This window comes from Hyaena hyaena, unplaced genomic scaffold (assembly GCF_003009895.1).
Source record: "Hyaena hyaena isolate Hyena2069 unplaced genomic scaffold, ASM300989v1 scaffold_158, whole genome shotgun sequence".
Lineage (NCBI taxonomy): Eukaryota > Metazoa > Chordata > Mammalia > Carnivora > Hyaenidae > Hyaena > Hyaena hyaena.
This window is the reverse complement of record NW_024080790.1, coordinates 2,700,124-2,713,741: the sequence shown is the minus strand read 5'-3', so window position 1 is coordinate 2,713,741 and position 13,618 is coordinate 2,700,124. Positions and strand designations below refer to the sequence as shown.

Below are 13,618 nucleotides of genomic sequence, written 5' to 3'. Positions count from 1 at the left end.
ATGGCAATACAAATTGTTCAAAAAGGAATTCTGTGGCCAAATAAGTTTGGGAAACACAGGACTGAATATCATTACAGTAGGACTCTGCTGCAGGACTTTGGGAGGGTCTTTAATTGATTCATCTGAAGGGGAGTCACAAAACTGGGACTATCAGGGACAATTGCTCAAGTATGTTTGCTTTTGGACTTCCTTTGACGTGCCTACTGTGGGTTAGCATTCTCAGGTCTCAGATCAGATGGGAGGCAGTAGACCTAGTGAGGTCCCTCCCTACCCTTCTGGTTCCACCTCTTAATCTGCTGTGTGACCTTGAGACAACCACTTTCTTCTCTGAGGCCGAGTTTCCTTATATGTAAGAAAAGGACAATAATATCATTTCCCCATGGGTTTCTTGTAAGAACTAAACAAAATGAGGTATTCTTGTTCATCTTCCTCTTCCTCTCACCATTTTTTTTCCTCTTTAGAAGAATGGTTTTGTTTATGGTAATAAAAATTTACCTGGGGTAAATATTCAACCCCATTGCACTTTTAAGAAGTCTGCAGTGTTAGCAAAGAATGGGTTGTTTCTCTCTGCAGTTCCTCATTCTGGTCTTCCACCCCAGTGAGGGGAAGAGGATGTGATCACACGATCGCCAGCAGATGGGAAATTGTGAAAGGGACCTCGCTCTAGAAAAGCAGCCCACAACTGCCTCAGCTCTCAGAGGAGGCTGAGCTTCTAACAAGACTTGTCTCAGAGCGGACTCGGCCGTCTGTTTGTCCATTCGACATGGAGCCAAAGCGGATCAGGGAGGGCTACCTTGTGAAGAGGGTAAGCAGAAGTTCCACGTATAAGGGTATCACTGAAAATAGTGTTGGGGATGATCGGTGTCCAGCTTTGGACTCTCCACCCCCACTCATTTTGGGAATGGTTTATGTCAAACCTATTAGGCTGACACAGGAAAGCATCACAGCCTGTAGGCCGTTGCAAGGGGAGCCAGCACATGTTCCATGGCATTCTGTTTCTTAAAGGTGAATTGATCTACTCAAGCATTAGCGCAGTTTGATCTTGTTTGTTCCAGTTTGCAGGATCTGGGAGGTGGGGGCCTAAGCAAAACCTAAGTAATGGCTTAGAGCATTTTTGTGTGTGTGTGAGTCACATGCGTATTTTATGCTAGAAGACTTACCCTCTTCTCTGATGCAGGTTACTCAGAGACTATTCCTTTGTTACTTAAATCCCCCTCCTCCTCCTAATTGTTTATTTACTTTTCTTGAGGAAAGGAAAAAAGAGAAGGATTAAAGAAAAGCTGATATAATGACACAGCAATTGTAGCTTATTTCATGAGCCACCTTCTTAGAACAGGTGCATAAAGAAGCTTATCTTTTTTTCTGAAATCAGGCTCAAATCTCTTCATTCACCATTCTGAGTGAATTTGTATAATGTATTGCTAAGGTAATAGGAAGTGATTTTAAAGATTAGGAAATAGGGACAACTTTAATCAAAAACGCTTAGTCTCTCTGGTATGGAATCAATAAATAGAATTTTGTTAGCACTGTTTATCTCCTAATGTTGGGTGTATGTCATGTCATTGTGTGAATTCACACACAGGGCTGGTTGGTATCCTGTGGGCAACACCTAGGTGAACAAATACTCTCACAATGACCCAAGTGAGCTCAGCATGTCAGAAGTGAACTAAATTGAGTACATTCTTTCACAAGCCCAAATCCCTAATCGAATGAGCCCCTAATGTGTCTGTTTTAGGTCCTTCATTGGTTTAACATTTTAGCCTAAAATGTTCTACCTCAGAGGGGGTTAAGCAGCACACATTACTGCCTGATTCTGTTTTGATTTAAAGCTGGAAGGGACTTCAGGGCTCCTGGCCTCAATACCCCATTTCTAGAAGAGGAGACTGAGACCCGGAAGCTGGGTGCCTGCCCAAGGTCACATGACTGTGACAGAGGTTGACAGCAGAAACCCACTCTCTGACTTGGGTTTCTGACTCATCGTGCTGAACTTTGTCCAGTATACCAAGATTTTCTTAGAGTAAGTGTAACTTGAAATAGGGTTAGTAATGCATTTGTGACAGTGAGAGTTATAAGTGGGTGCTGGAGAATAAAGAAGCCCACAGCTGATAATGCTCTTTAGCAGAGTATCTCTCTCTACTTTGAAACATCCTTTGGAAAAGATACAAATTGACACACAGAAGAGTAAGTGGATTCTTTGCAACAGGCGCCAACGTTCTCTTTGAGAACCAGTAATAATTAATGTGGACATTTCTTTCCTGGTTGCTGGGGCTAGTATTCAGACAAGAGCAAGTGAATGAAACATTTTGCAGTGAAAATTGCTGTTATTAAGTTTGTATGTTCACATTTTAAACTCCACAGATTACAAAATATATAGAAGACTAAATCTCTAATAAGTGAGGCTGCTCCACTAGAAAATGGGTATGAAAGAATTAGGTTTGTCAAGCTTATAGACTTACAGTAATAAATAGTTTTTAGTCAGTGAGAGTAATTCTCTCAGATTATTGCCTATAACAGCAAATCTAGAAAATATCCCTAGGAAAAAGCATAGTCAAAATTCATAGTGACATTTTCACAATTCCTGCCTTCCAGAATTTTCATGTCTACAATTTATATCTTCCATAATTTTTGCATTTTTCTCTGTGACTCTTTGAAAAGTCTTTGTTGTAATATGTTAAGATTCTTTGATATGTCATTTTAAAGACATGCTTTGTTCAGAAATGTTCCCTTTTGTTGGCTGCAGAACTACACCTGAAGCCAGAATTCCCTATAAATGTTTTTAGACATTAAATTTCTTCCAGTTACCTCATACATCTGGATTAAAAACTATATGTGTCAGGAACTTAGCACATAGTAGGTACTATGTGTATGTGACCATGATTATTAATATCAGTATTGATATACACTTCAGTAAATAAGGGTCCTTTTCTAGATGCTAACAGCGATATGCACTGGTGCCTGGGTTGGTTGCCAAGTTAACAGTGAAGAGAGGACCATGGAAATCTTTCTCTGGCAAGGCTGTTAGATGTCTTGACTATGGTTATTGATATTAAAGCACGACAAACAATAATATATGAATGTCCCTCCATTTACTTTTTTCCCTGATGCAGTTTAAGATCTCTGGGTAGTAATAAGGAATATCTTTCTCCCTATGTCTTGCCTGTTTTGTGAAATAACTGTATTGGAGATAAAAAATTTTGGGTGGCAAAATATAACATTAGAAACGCTGGTTCAAGAATTTTGTCAAGTTCAAAATCTTGGACTCAACAGTCAATGGCATTGACTATGAAATGTGCCTGAGTAGAGCCCAACACAGGGCTTGAACTCATGACCCTGAGATCAAGACCTGAGCTGAGATCAAGAGTAGGACACTTAACCAATTGAGCCACACAGGCGCTCCCCTGCTTTTCTTCTGTGCAAGATAACTGCTCACATTTTACAGTTCAGGTTTCCTCCTTTATCTGCTGCCTCTGTCTTTAAATAGAAATGATGGTTAAGAGAAGGATAGAAAATACATGATTCTGGCACTTTGCAATTTTTAAATTCTAAATAAGACCTAAATTTCCTTGCCTCAGAGTCTTGCCACTTTTGACTTTAAGAAAAAAAAAGAGCACATGGAGCTGACCATATAGCAGCTAGCCACTGTACAAACATGATCTCATTCAATCCTAACGACCCTCTGAGATAGTATCATTATCCCCATTTTGCAGATGAAAAACTGAGGCTTAGAGAGAAGAAGTGACTTTCCCACAGTCAAACAGCTGGTAAAAGGATGACCTGGGATTCAGATCCAGGCTTGCCTAACAGCAAAGCCCCAAATCTCATTGATCCCATGTAGCAGTCTGAAGGCAGGCTTACCTAAGCCAGCAAAAGGGAGGTTAGACAAATTTACCAGAGCTACAGTGGGGCCTGGACAAATTGTACTGTGGGCAATATTGGGTTTAGTAACCTCAACATCCCTTTCTCTCTGATTAGGGGTTAATTCCAGCCAATAAACCTAAATGTCTTTGGATGTCTTTGAAAACATACTACTGATTTGGATGTTTATATTCAATCATAGCTTAAAAAAGGAGAGAGAGGGAGAGAGTAGTGGTTTCCATGCAATAAATAACCTCCATGCAATAAATAACCTAGACTCCACGAAGCCATGTCCCAACCCAATCTCATTCCTAGAGGTTTATTGAGAAAACCGCTATTGATAAATGGACACCATGTAGCAGGCACTTCACGCAGCAGGGCGGATCCCAAGAGTGGCTTCGGGATGGGGTGGCCTGTGAGGCTGGGTGAAAGCGCAGGAATCGGGGTGGCGGGAAAGAGAAGGACCGGGATGCTTGGGCAGGAAAGGAAAGGGCTACAGAGAGCTGTGGTGGAAAGGAGAAAGACTCAGGTACAAGAGAGAACAGGAGAGTCAGGAGTCCCAGCCCAGGAATCCTTTGGAGAGCTATCTTGTCTTCTGGACATGGTATTTATTACCATGAAATAATTCCCAGCAATTTTCATTTATTGACTCATCTCTATCACAGTAGCTCACACTTGTGGCACTAACCCAGAGCAAAGACAGTCGTAAGCACTGGACAGATGTAAGCATTAATGCACTTAATATTTATAACAACCCTACAAAGTAGGCACATCTATTATCCTTACATTTCAGATGAGGAAACTGAGGTACAAGAGAGGCAAAGGGCCTTGCCCAAGGTCATGCAACTATTATGTGGCAGAGCTGTTCTGAAGTCAGCAGTGTGGCCTCAGTGTCATGAGGAGCCATGCCTAACTATGTTTCTTGTGGCCTTCATGGGCTCATTTGCAGTGATTTTCTTCTGCAAAGCACTGTTGCTGGGAAGGATGGTGCCCAGGATAACTTTATGCCAGAAAGACTTCACAGTATTGTCTACAAACTGTGAAATCTGTTTATGTGGTTACCATTTTTTGAGCATCTACTATAAGCTAGCTGCTGTGCTAAATCCTTTAAGTAATTTATCTTATTTAATCTTTGCAACATTTCCATTGTACAGGTGAGGAGACTAATGTCTAAGTAACTTGGCTAAAGCCATATAGCCTGGGAGAGGCAAAGTTGAGATTTGAACCCAGATCCCTAAGACTCGAGAAATCATTCTGTTGAGCACTCAGTGCCATTTCTCTATTGCTCACCCAATATGTTTTTATTGAGAAACTGTTCAATGTGGAAGGATTCACTTCGATAAAAAATATATTGAATAGATCAGTTTCCTTGCCTTCAAAGAATTTAAATAGGTACAAAATGAAGGTTTACCTGGGATGTTAAAAAAGTGATCTCATGAATCAGTTTGGAAAACTAGATGATACAATTTATGTACTTATTTTTAAAATTATTTTAAAAATATTTATTCATTTTTGAGGGGGGGAAGGGGCAGAGAGAAAGGGAGACACAGAATCCGAAGCAGGCTCCAGGCTCTGAGCTGTCAGCACAGAGCCCAATGTGGGGCTCAAATCCATGAACTATGAGATCACGACCTGAGCCGAAGTCGGACGCTTAAATGACTGGGCCACCAAGTGCCCCTGGATGATACAATTTATGATGTACCAGAAATGAGGACTTAATTTAACAACAACTTAAAAATAACATATCCTATGAGTATGGGAGAATAGACGATACCCACTCACAGTTCTGCTTTAGTTAGATACTTCGTTTTGCTCATAATGTAATTTCCTTTGAATTCCAGCTACACGTCAACATACGAAAAGAGAAGTCTGAGTGAAAGAAGAAGTTAAACGAGGTGTTTGCACTCTGTGGGAGGTGTTTGGGAGGGGTTCTAAACACCAAATTCAGATTTCCCCAATCCTCAGCAACAAGCTGTGGCTTTCTTCCAGTGAAGCATGCTTCAGTTTGTGCATTGGTCTTACTGAACTGGAGCTGTCGTTCAAGGTCGCTCTCTCCTCTGCTTAGACTGGGAACAGTTTGACAGCAGAGCCTGCCTCTTGGTCAATTTTATACCCCAATACCCAGGCCAGTGTCTGAAGCATAGAAGCTGTTTTATCATGAATTGTTCAATGAACATGTCTCAAAAAGAAAGAAATTTGCTGGAAAAAGACATGTAGAAACTGAGAAATCAGGGCTCCATATCATAGGAACTCGTGAAGTATGAGAAAAAATTTTCAATGGAGTATTCATTTTTAGATGATCATGTTAAATGTTTTTAAGATGTATTTATTTTTGGCTTGTAGGTAAGACCCAAAGTTTGGCAGGATGTCTGTAAACAGAAGACTCAAGGGACAAAAGGGACAACAGGTTTTTTTTCTGGAATAGATATGTAGAATCTGAGGGTTGAAAGGAATATTCAGTCCTTAAAAAAGTATTTCATTGAACTTTCCTATCTGTGGCTTGCATTCCTTTTTACTAAACCACTAACAAGCATGTTGTAGTACCTCTTGGGACAGGAAACTCATTAAAATTTCTACCTTAAGTTATGCAGTGAACCATTTTTTTTCTGAAACCTCCACCTACTGGGCCCCCAAACAGCCTATGATAATGTTTCACACCTTTGAGAACAGTCCTCATCTGTTCTGCCTGTCCCATTTTGGGCTAAAACCTAGCTGCTTTCTCCAACAATTTCCCAAGAGAGATATGCCAAATAAATTGTCCCTGTCTTTTGAAGAGGCCCCGATTCTCTGCAGCTTTGAGGTTTCCTCAACTCAAGGTCATTCTCCAGATGCACCTATAAGCACAGAATTATAGGGAATAGGGAGTATTTCCTGGGTGCTTACTGTGTTCTAGATTTTGCCCTAAGCAATTTACATGGAGTATTTTATAATAACGCAATAATACTAAGAAATAGATAGTATCATTTTCCCCATTAGCCAGATGTAGAAAATGAGGTTTAAAAACTTGCTCCAGTTTGCATTACTAGAATGTGGCAGAGTTGGGATTTGAGCTCACGCTATTCAGCTCCAGATCCATTGTTATCTAGTGGTTATGCTCCATTTAAAGTTAGAGTATTACTTTCATCACTTTAGATCATATGCTTCTATTTATACAGCCTACAATGACTGAGTTTCTTTGACAGCCTACATCAAACTGCTGACTCACAGAGCTCCTTTTTTTCAAATGCCCATTTCCCCAAATCTTCACCAATACATTTTATACATCTTTAAAATACCTTATTAATAAAAAGTTATTATCTTACCAATTTTAATTTGTGTTTCTCTGAATGCTGTTAAAGCAGTACATTTTTATGTTTATTCAACCCAGACATTTCTTCTTTTGAGAATTGCCTGTTTATATTGTTTGCCCATTAAAAAAATCGGGTTTGTATGTTTCTTTTGACTCTAAAGAGTTTTAAAAATATATTAAAAATATTAACCTTTAATTGTATGATAATATATTATAAACATCCATGCATTTATATTTGTTTTTCATTCATTGCAGGATTTTTAAAAAATGTACAGAAGTTTAATTTTTTATATTGTCAAATGTCTTGTCTTTTAAGATTTCTTCTTTTGGTGTCATGCACTGTCAGACTCTCGTGTGCTAAACTATACCAGTCCCATGACGATAAGCAGGTGTTCACTGGGAAATTTTAAATCTGACTCAGCATCTAAAACCAGCCCATTGTGATATGAAATTATTTAGGTTTTGGCCTATAATGGGAAAAAACAGACATATGCTATATATATGTATGAAATCATAAAACGTGTCTATTATGTATCTATAAGATCATGATGTAATATGATTTAGATGTTTTATGATTATTCATTTATAACTACATGTTTATGATTATGTAATATACATTATATTATATTACGATATATATTTATATATACATTTGAGCTTGTATATATGGCTAGCTAAGTAGCCTAAGAATTTTGATTTAGAGTCCAGAATTACTCACAGTTATGGAAGAACCAAAAGGAAGATGGCATTTGAGGGAAGGAAAATGGTAAGAGCATACAACTGAGAATCAAGACACCTGGATTCTAGTCGCAATTCCGCATTAACTGGTCAGGTGTACTAGGCCCAGTCACTTAACTGGGCCTCAACGTTCTTACTGTATGATGAGTGTGTTGGTAGATGATCCTAACTGCCTCTATGGCCTGGACATTCCATGATCACACTTCCAGGTGTGTTACTGAATGAGCACCAAGCATGGCTAAGGTGAAATGCTGTCAGGTTGCTCCAGCGAGAGGCTGCAGTAATAGCTAAGAGGAGACAGATCACACACAATTTCATCACCCTCACCTAATTAACTGTTGCCAAGCCTGAAAGAGTTTCCACTTTTTAAATGGTCAGATTTCTTTTGTCACAGAACATTGGCCTCCTCACTGTGCATAACGAGCCCAAACCCCAGATGACACGTTCTTCTCTGAGGGAGCTGACAGAGTCCCTAAGACTACATTGGAATTAGGAAAGCCCAAATTCATTTTGAACAGTGGCTCTGGGGTAGCTTTATTTGTCTACAGAAGGAATACAGTGCTGGCTGACCTCTCCCAATTTATCCCAATTCCAAGGTCAAAAGCCTGGAATGACTGGCCCTTATTAGTCTTTGAGAGACCTGAGGTAAGACATAAAGTTTTGAAGTTGAAAAGCATTTTCCCCTTCATCTAGCCTAGCTTCTTACTCCTAGCTCTGTGAATATATCTTTGATTACTTTTAGTTATTTTACTTTTGTATTAAATAGACTTCCCATATTTCTCTAAAAGTACATCCCAAATTAAAAACATTTAAAAAAATATTTTTATTTTTTATTTTTGAGAGAGACAGCACGTGAGTGGGGGAGGGGCAGAGAGATAAGAAGACAGAATCTGAAGCAGGCTCCAGGCTCTGAGCTGTCAGCACGGAGCCCAACGCATGGCTTGAACTCAGGAACGTGAGATGGTGACCTGAGCCCAAGTCAGATGCTTAACTGACTGAGCCACCCAGGTGCCCCCTAAATTTTAATATGTATTAGTGTCAGGGGTTGTTCATTTATTTATTAATTTTTCTCAATTTTTGAAAAATTTCAAACCCATAGGAAATAGGAAAAATAGTAGGATTATCCATATATTTTTTCCCTAGATTTATCAACTATTAATGCAAGGTGCTTTTGCTTTCTTTGTCTTGCCTCTGTATCTTTGTATAAATACAGACACATATTTTTACGCTGAGATATTTGCGAATAAGTTGAAGACATCATGCTACTTCACACCTAAATACTTCAACATTTATCTTAGAAGAATTAGGACATTCTCCACAGTTTTCTATATTGGATGCACCATTTTGCACTCCTGCCAGCCATGTATGAGAGTTCCAGTTATCATCCTTTCCAAATCTTGCTCTTCTCAATCTTTTTAATTTTAGATACACTTGTGGGTATGTAGAGGTATCTCATTTGCTTTTAACCTGCATTTCCCTAGTAAAAAATGAAATTGAACACCTTTTCAGAGGCTTTTTGGATATCCTCTTTAATAGGATGCCTCTTTCAGTCTCTTGCCCATTTAAAAAATAGGTTGTATTCTTCTTATTGATTTACAAGAGCTCTTTATATTCTGAATAGTAGTTTCTCTTAAATAGATATAAAACAGATAGGCATTTGATTGACATTATATGATATATTGGCATAGTGTCTGACATTGCCCATTTTTATTTTTTAATGTTTTATTTATTTCTGAGAGAGAGAGAGAGAGACAGTGTGAGCAGGGGAGGGTCAGAGAGAGAGCAATACACAGAATCTGAAACAAGCTCCAGGCCCTGAGCTGGCTGTCAGCACAGAACCCAACGCGGGGCTCAAACCCACGAACCGTGAGATCATGACTTGAGCCGAAGTCGGACTCTTAACCAACTGAGCCACTAGGTGCCCCTGGCATTGCCCATTTTTAAAAAAGAGAAATAATCCAGTGTCAGTATGGACAGTTATTCTGCCTGTGCAGAAAAGAGATAGTGTGGTCTAATTAAAAATTTTTTTTTCAGTAACTAAAACAAAGGAAACACATGGACAGGCAAATTGATAGTCCCACAAGTATTTATCTTCATTGCATAAATAGTCTTCCTTTTGGGCAACTGGACCTTTATATAGAAGCTGTTTGTATTTTAAGATAAGCAGCAGGATCTGCTGGGAACTGGATGATAACTCTATTTTGTGGTAGTCATGACAAGGTGACACCATGGGTTCAAAGATGAGAGGCAAAGAACCTCTTCCTTTTCCAAAGTCCTCCCAAAATACGGATAAGAAAGAGAGACTTTCTTGATGTAGTTAGAATGCTTAATTTATTGCTAAAAGGGTGGTTGGCATTAACCCCAACTGAAAACATTTTAACTAAGGATTTGCCTAAGGCCACATTGACATGGATAGTCTCATTGTGTGATTATAGACTGTCCTGCAAGTGATTTTCATACAACTTATCCATGCTCATATATAAGGCTTCTCTCTGAGTTTCTCCTTGATGTTCATATTCAGATAAAATCTGATTAGACCAAAGGATGGCAGTAACTGCAGGTAGCATATATCACCATTTATGGCCTCCATGCCCACAGTCAAAACAGCTATTCGATTATGGCACCTTTCCAGTGAGTCTGGCCTCAGACATCAGTTACCATTCAGTCTTAATTGATACTTGAGATAGAATCTATTTGCAGTCCCTAAGTGGAATGAACACAGTGGGAAGAGTTGGGAGCAGAAAATAAGGCCTTCTGTGGCTGAAATGCACAAGAAGGGGGTTAGAGAGCCATGCCATATTCTCTTGGTAATGGCCCATGGGAAGCTTAAGGCCTGCTTACAGAGGTATATACATGTTATCTTAATTTTTTTTTTTTAAGTTTCCAGCAGAATGGCAGTCCCCTTCTCCCCTGAAGGCTGCTTTTCTATAAGCCTGGTTGTGTGACCAATGTGCATCACCTGAATCCACACTGGCCAAAGCTAGGCTATTTACCAAGTTGTGCACCATCTCTAGAATCATTTTAGAAGACATTGTTGCACGGCCCTTTTTGTTGTCATTACAGGGCAGTGTGTTCAACACCTGGAAACCCATGTGGGTGGTATTGTTAGAAGATGGAATTGAATTCTATAAGAAGAAAAGTGACAACAGCCCCAAAGGAATGATTCCCCTGAAAGGAAGCACACTGACTAGTCCTTGTCAAGACTTTGGCAAAAGGATGGTAAGTCAAGATTCCTAGCCACAATGAACACCTTGTCATGCATTGGCCTTAGAGCCTGTGCATAGCCTACGATGTGAATGGTGCTCCCTGGGTCTGTTCTTCTCACCACCAACCCCACTGAACCCTAGGCATTTGGGTCTCTGTTGGCTAAGCACTTCCAGAATGGGATTGACTCAAGTGCTGTGCTTCATAAGGGAACTCAGCCCTTTGAAAAGAATCTATCCTAATGGGATGTGTTTTGATTTTTAGTTTGTATTTAAGATCACTACGACCAAACAGCAGGACCACTTCTTCCAGGCAGCCTTCCTGGAGGAGAGAGATGCTTGGGTTCGAGACACCAAGAAGGCCATTAAATGCATTGAAGGAGGTCAGAAGTTTGCAAGGAAATCTACCAGGAGGTCCATTCGACTGCCAGAAACTGTTGACTTAGGGTGATTTTCTTTGCTTTACTCTACCCCCGTGCCCCCTCGCTATGGAAATCTCACAACAGATCTTGCTCCAAGGCTTGCTTTGGTCACCTCTGAAGGCTGTATCCACTCCTCCAAATTGATACTGGCACTTGGTGTACTGAGATGTTTATATGAGTCTGAAGGAGTGATTATAGCTTTTCCAAGGCCTAGCAGCTGAGGAGAGGAGGCCAATGCAATATAAATCCCCTCATTTTGCATAATCTTGGTAGAGAGAGAGAAACAGAGACAGAGACAGAGAGAGAATGCATAATTGCATTTTTGAAGTAGCCATAATAAGTTAGTCTTGAGAGAAAGGTTCAGGATCTCTAGATAGGCAGGAAAAAGTAAGTAAGGTTTCAAGTTCAAGTTCATGCATCTACACAGCCAACAAGAGCCAGCTAGGGTGAACAGCCATTCTAGATAGAAGCCATTGGTTCCCTGATGTGGTTTAAATGGTCTCTTCTGTTGGCTGATTTGGATTTGCTGGTGAGAGTTGTTGTCTAAAGGTTTTTAGAGGCTCACAGGTAAACGCCATCCCTGACAGGGGTTGGTAACAGGGTTTCTTCCTTTCTGCATGTTTCATATCTCCTATCACATGATCCTCTTTCCCTAGGAGTCTCTTCACTTCTTGCTAGTTTTGCTTTTATGTTGGACATACCCTGAAACAGGAGCCCTGCCAGGAAGAATTCCATGTTAGTTGCTTAACATTGCCAACAAGGATTCTATTTACAAATGGGGAGGGTTTCTGGGACTGAAGAAACCCCTTATACAAGCCCACCACAGGACTTGGCATATTGCAGGGATTTAATAAAGTTTGTGCTTTGGGCTTGGTGAGAATAAGCACCTTCTCTCACCAAGAAAGCTTTTTGGTAAGGACCCAAGAGGCAGTGCCTCATCCAGCTGTAGTTGCTGGGAGGGGTTGTTAAGTGACCATGTTTCCAGCCACAGCTGTCAGTGATAAGTGGGGATGACACTTGTGCTCCATGGAGCCACAGGATACATGAAAGTGGCCTTCTATTTAGTTGTCTGCAATTTCTGTGATAAGGCCATCTTTGCTTTATTATTTCAAGGTAAAAAATGAGAACTTGCCATCTCTCATAGGTTTTAGAAGTAAGAGATAAGCTTAGTGCAAATTTTCACTTTCTTGGAGGCAAATATCTACACAGATGGTCTCTTAAAGGACACTCACAGAACTAAGACATGAGGACTGAAGGCAATTAAAGATCTAGAATGTATAAGAACAATTGGCCCCAGGAACCTCTCCTCTTGGCACTTAACTGGGACAACTCTCTATTTCCAGCACTAGGAGTTAAATCACCAAAGAGCTCAAAGAGCTTAATGTCTCTTAAAGTAAGAGACATTAAGTACCTTCCTAGTTCATTTTGCTGAATGCTGTATAGGCCACCGAGTTACACAAATATGAACCCAGCCCTTTAACTACTTATGATCCAGTGGAGAGACCAGGCTCAGAGGCCAACTGAGGAGGGGGAAACTTGTGGTCATGGCAAGCCACTTCAAAGTGGTGACTCCGAGAAAGGACTTGCCATTCTGAAAGACTCCCACTCATTTGTCTGTTTTCATCTCTGCACAGTGCCTTGTATCTGTCCATGAAAGACACTGAAAAAGGAATAAAAGAGCTGAATCTAGAGAAGGACAAGAAGATTTTTAATCACTGCTTCACAGGTAAAGGGCCTAGCAGGTCTGAAATAGGGCAGCTGGGGAAGGCAATATGTAGTTCTCACTCAGCTTTATGTGTGGGAGGGTGCATGAAGCTTGGTGGGTAAACGGGGTCATAGAACTCATGCTGGTGAACATGAGAATTGAATGCCCCCAAGGTGAAAGCAGAAGGAAAGGTAGAAAAGAATTACGTTGTTCAAGTTAAAATTTTGGAAAGTACTAGCTAATCAATCAAAGGGTCTCTACCCACAACCCAAAATAAATGGCATTATGTTGAAATAGACACAGTTGAATAAGATGACAAACAGGAATCAAGGTATAGAATGTAAGATTTAGGGGACAATACTAGAGATGTGTGAGGCTGCACAGGATCAGGAATTAAGTGTCACAA

At 40.1% G+C, this 13,618-nt stretch overlaps 1 protein-coding gene and 1 long non-coding RNA gene across 3 annotated transcripts in view; one reads left to right on the top strand and one right to left on the bottom strand.

Moving 5' to 3' along the window:
• LOC120236656 overlaps positions 1–1,215 on the bottom strand; it is a 24,430-nt gene extending 23,215 nt beyond the window's left edge. The window contains exon 1 of one of the 2 annotated variants that reach the window (XR_005529724.1): positions 1,161–1,215. This is a non-coding gene — a long non-coding RNA (uncharacterized LOC120236656). The remainder of the gene's footprint in view (positions 1–1,160) is intronic. The other variant, XR_005529723.1, reaches the window with a different exon arrangement.
• Positions 676–13,618, top strand: part of PLEK (pleckstrin) — a 26,308-nt gene continuing 13,365 nt past the window's right edge. The window contains exons 1-4 of the mRNA XM_039239576.1: positions 676–805; positions 10,946–11,101; positions 11,351–11,532; positions 13,142–13,233. Coding sequence (XP_039095507.1) covers positions 764–805; positions 10,946–11,101; positions 11,351–11,532; positions 13,142–13,233 — 472 coding nt within the window. The 5' untranslated portion in view covers positions 676–763. The remainder of the gene's footprint in view (positions 806–10,945; positions 11,102–11,350; positions 11,533–13,141; positions 13,234–13,618) is intronic.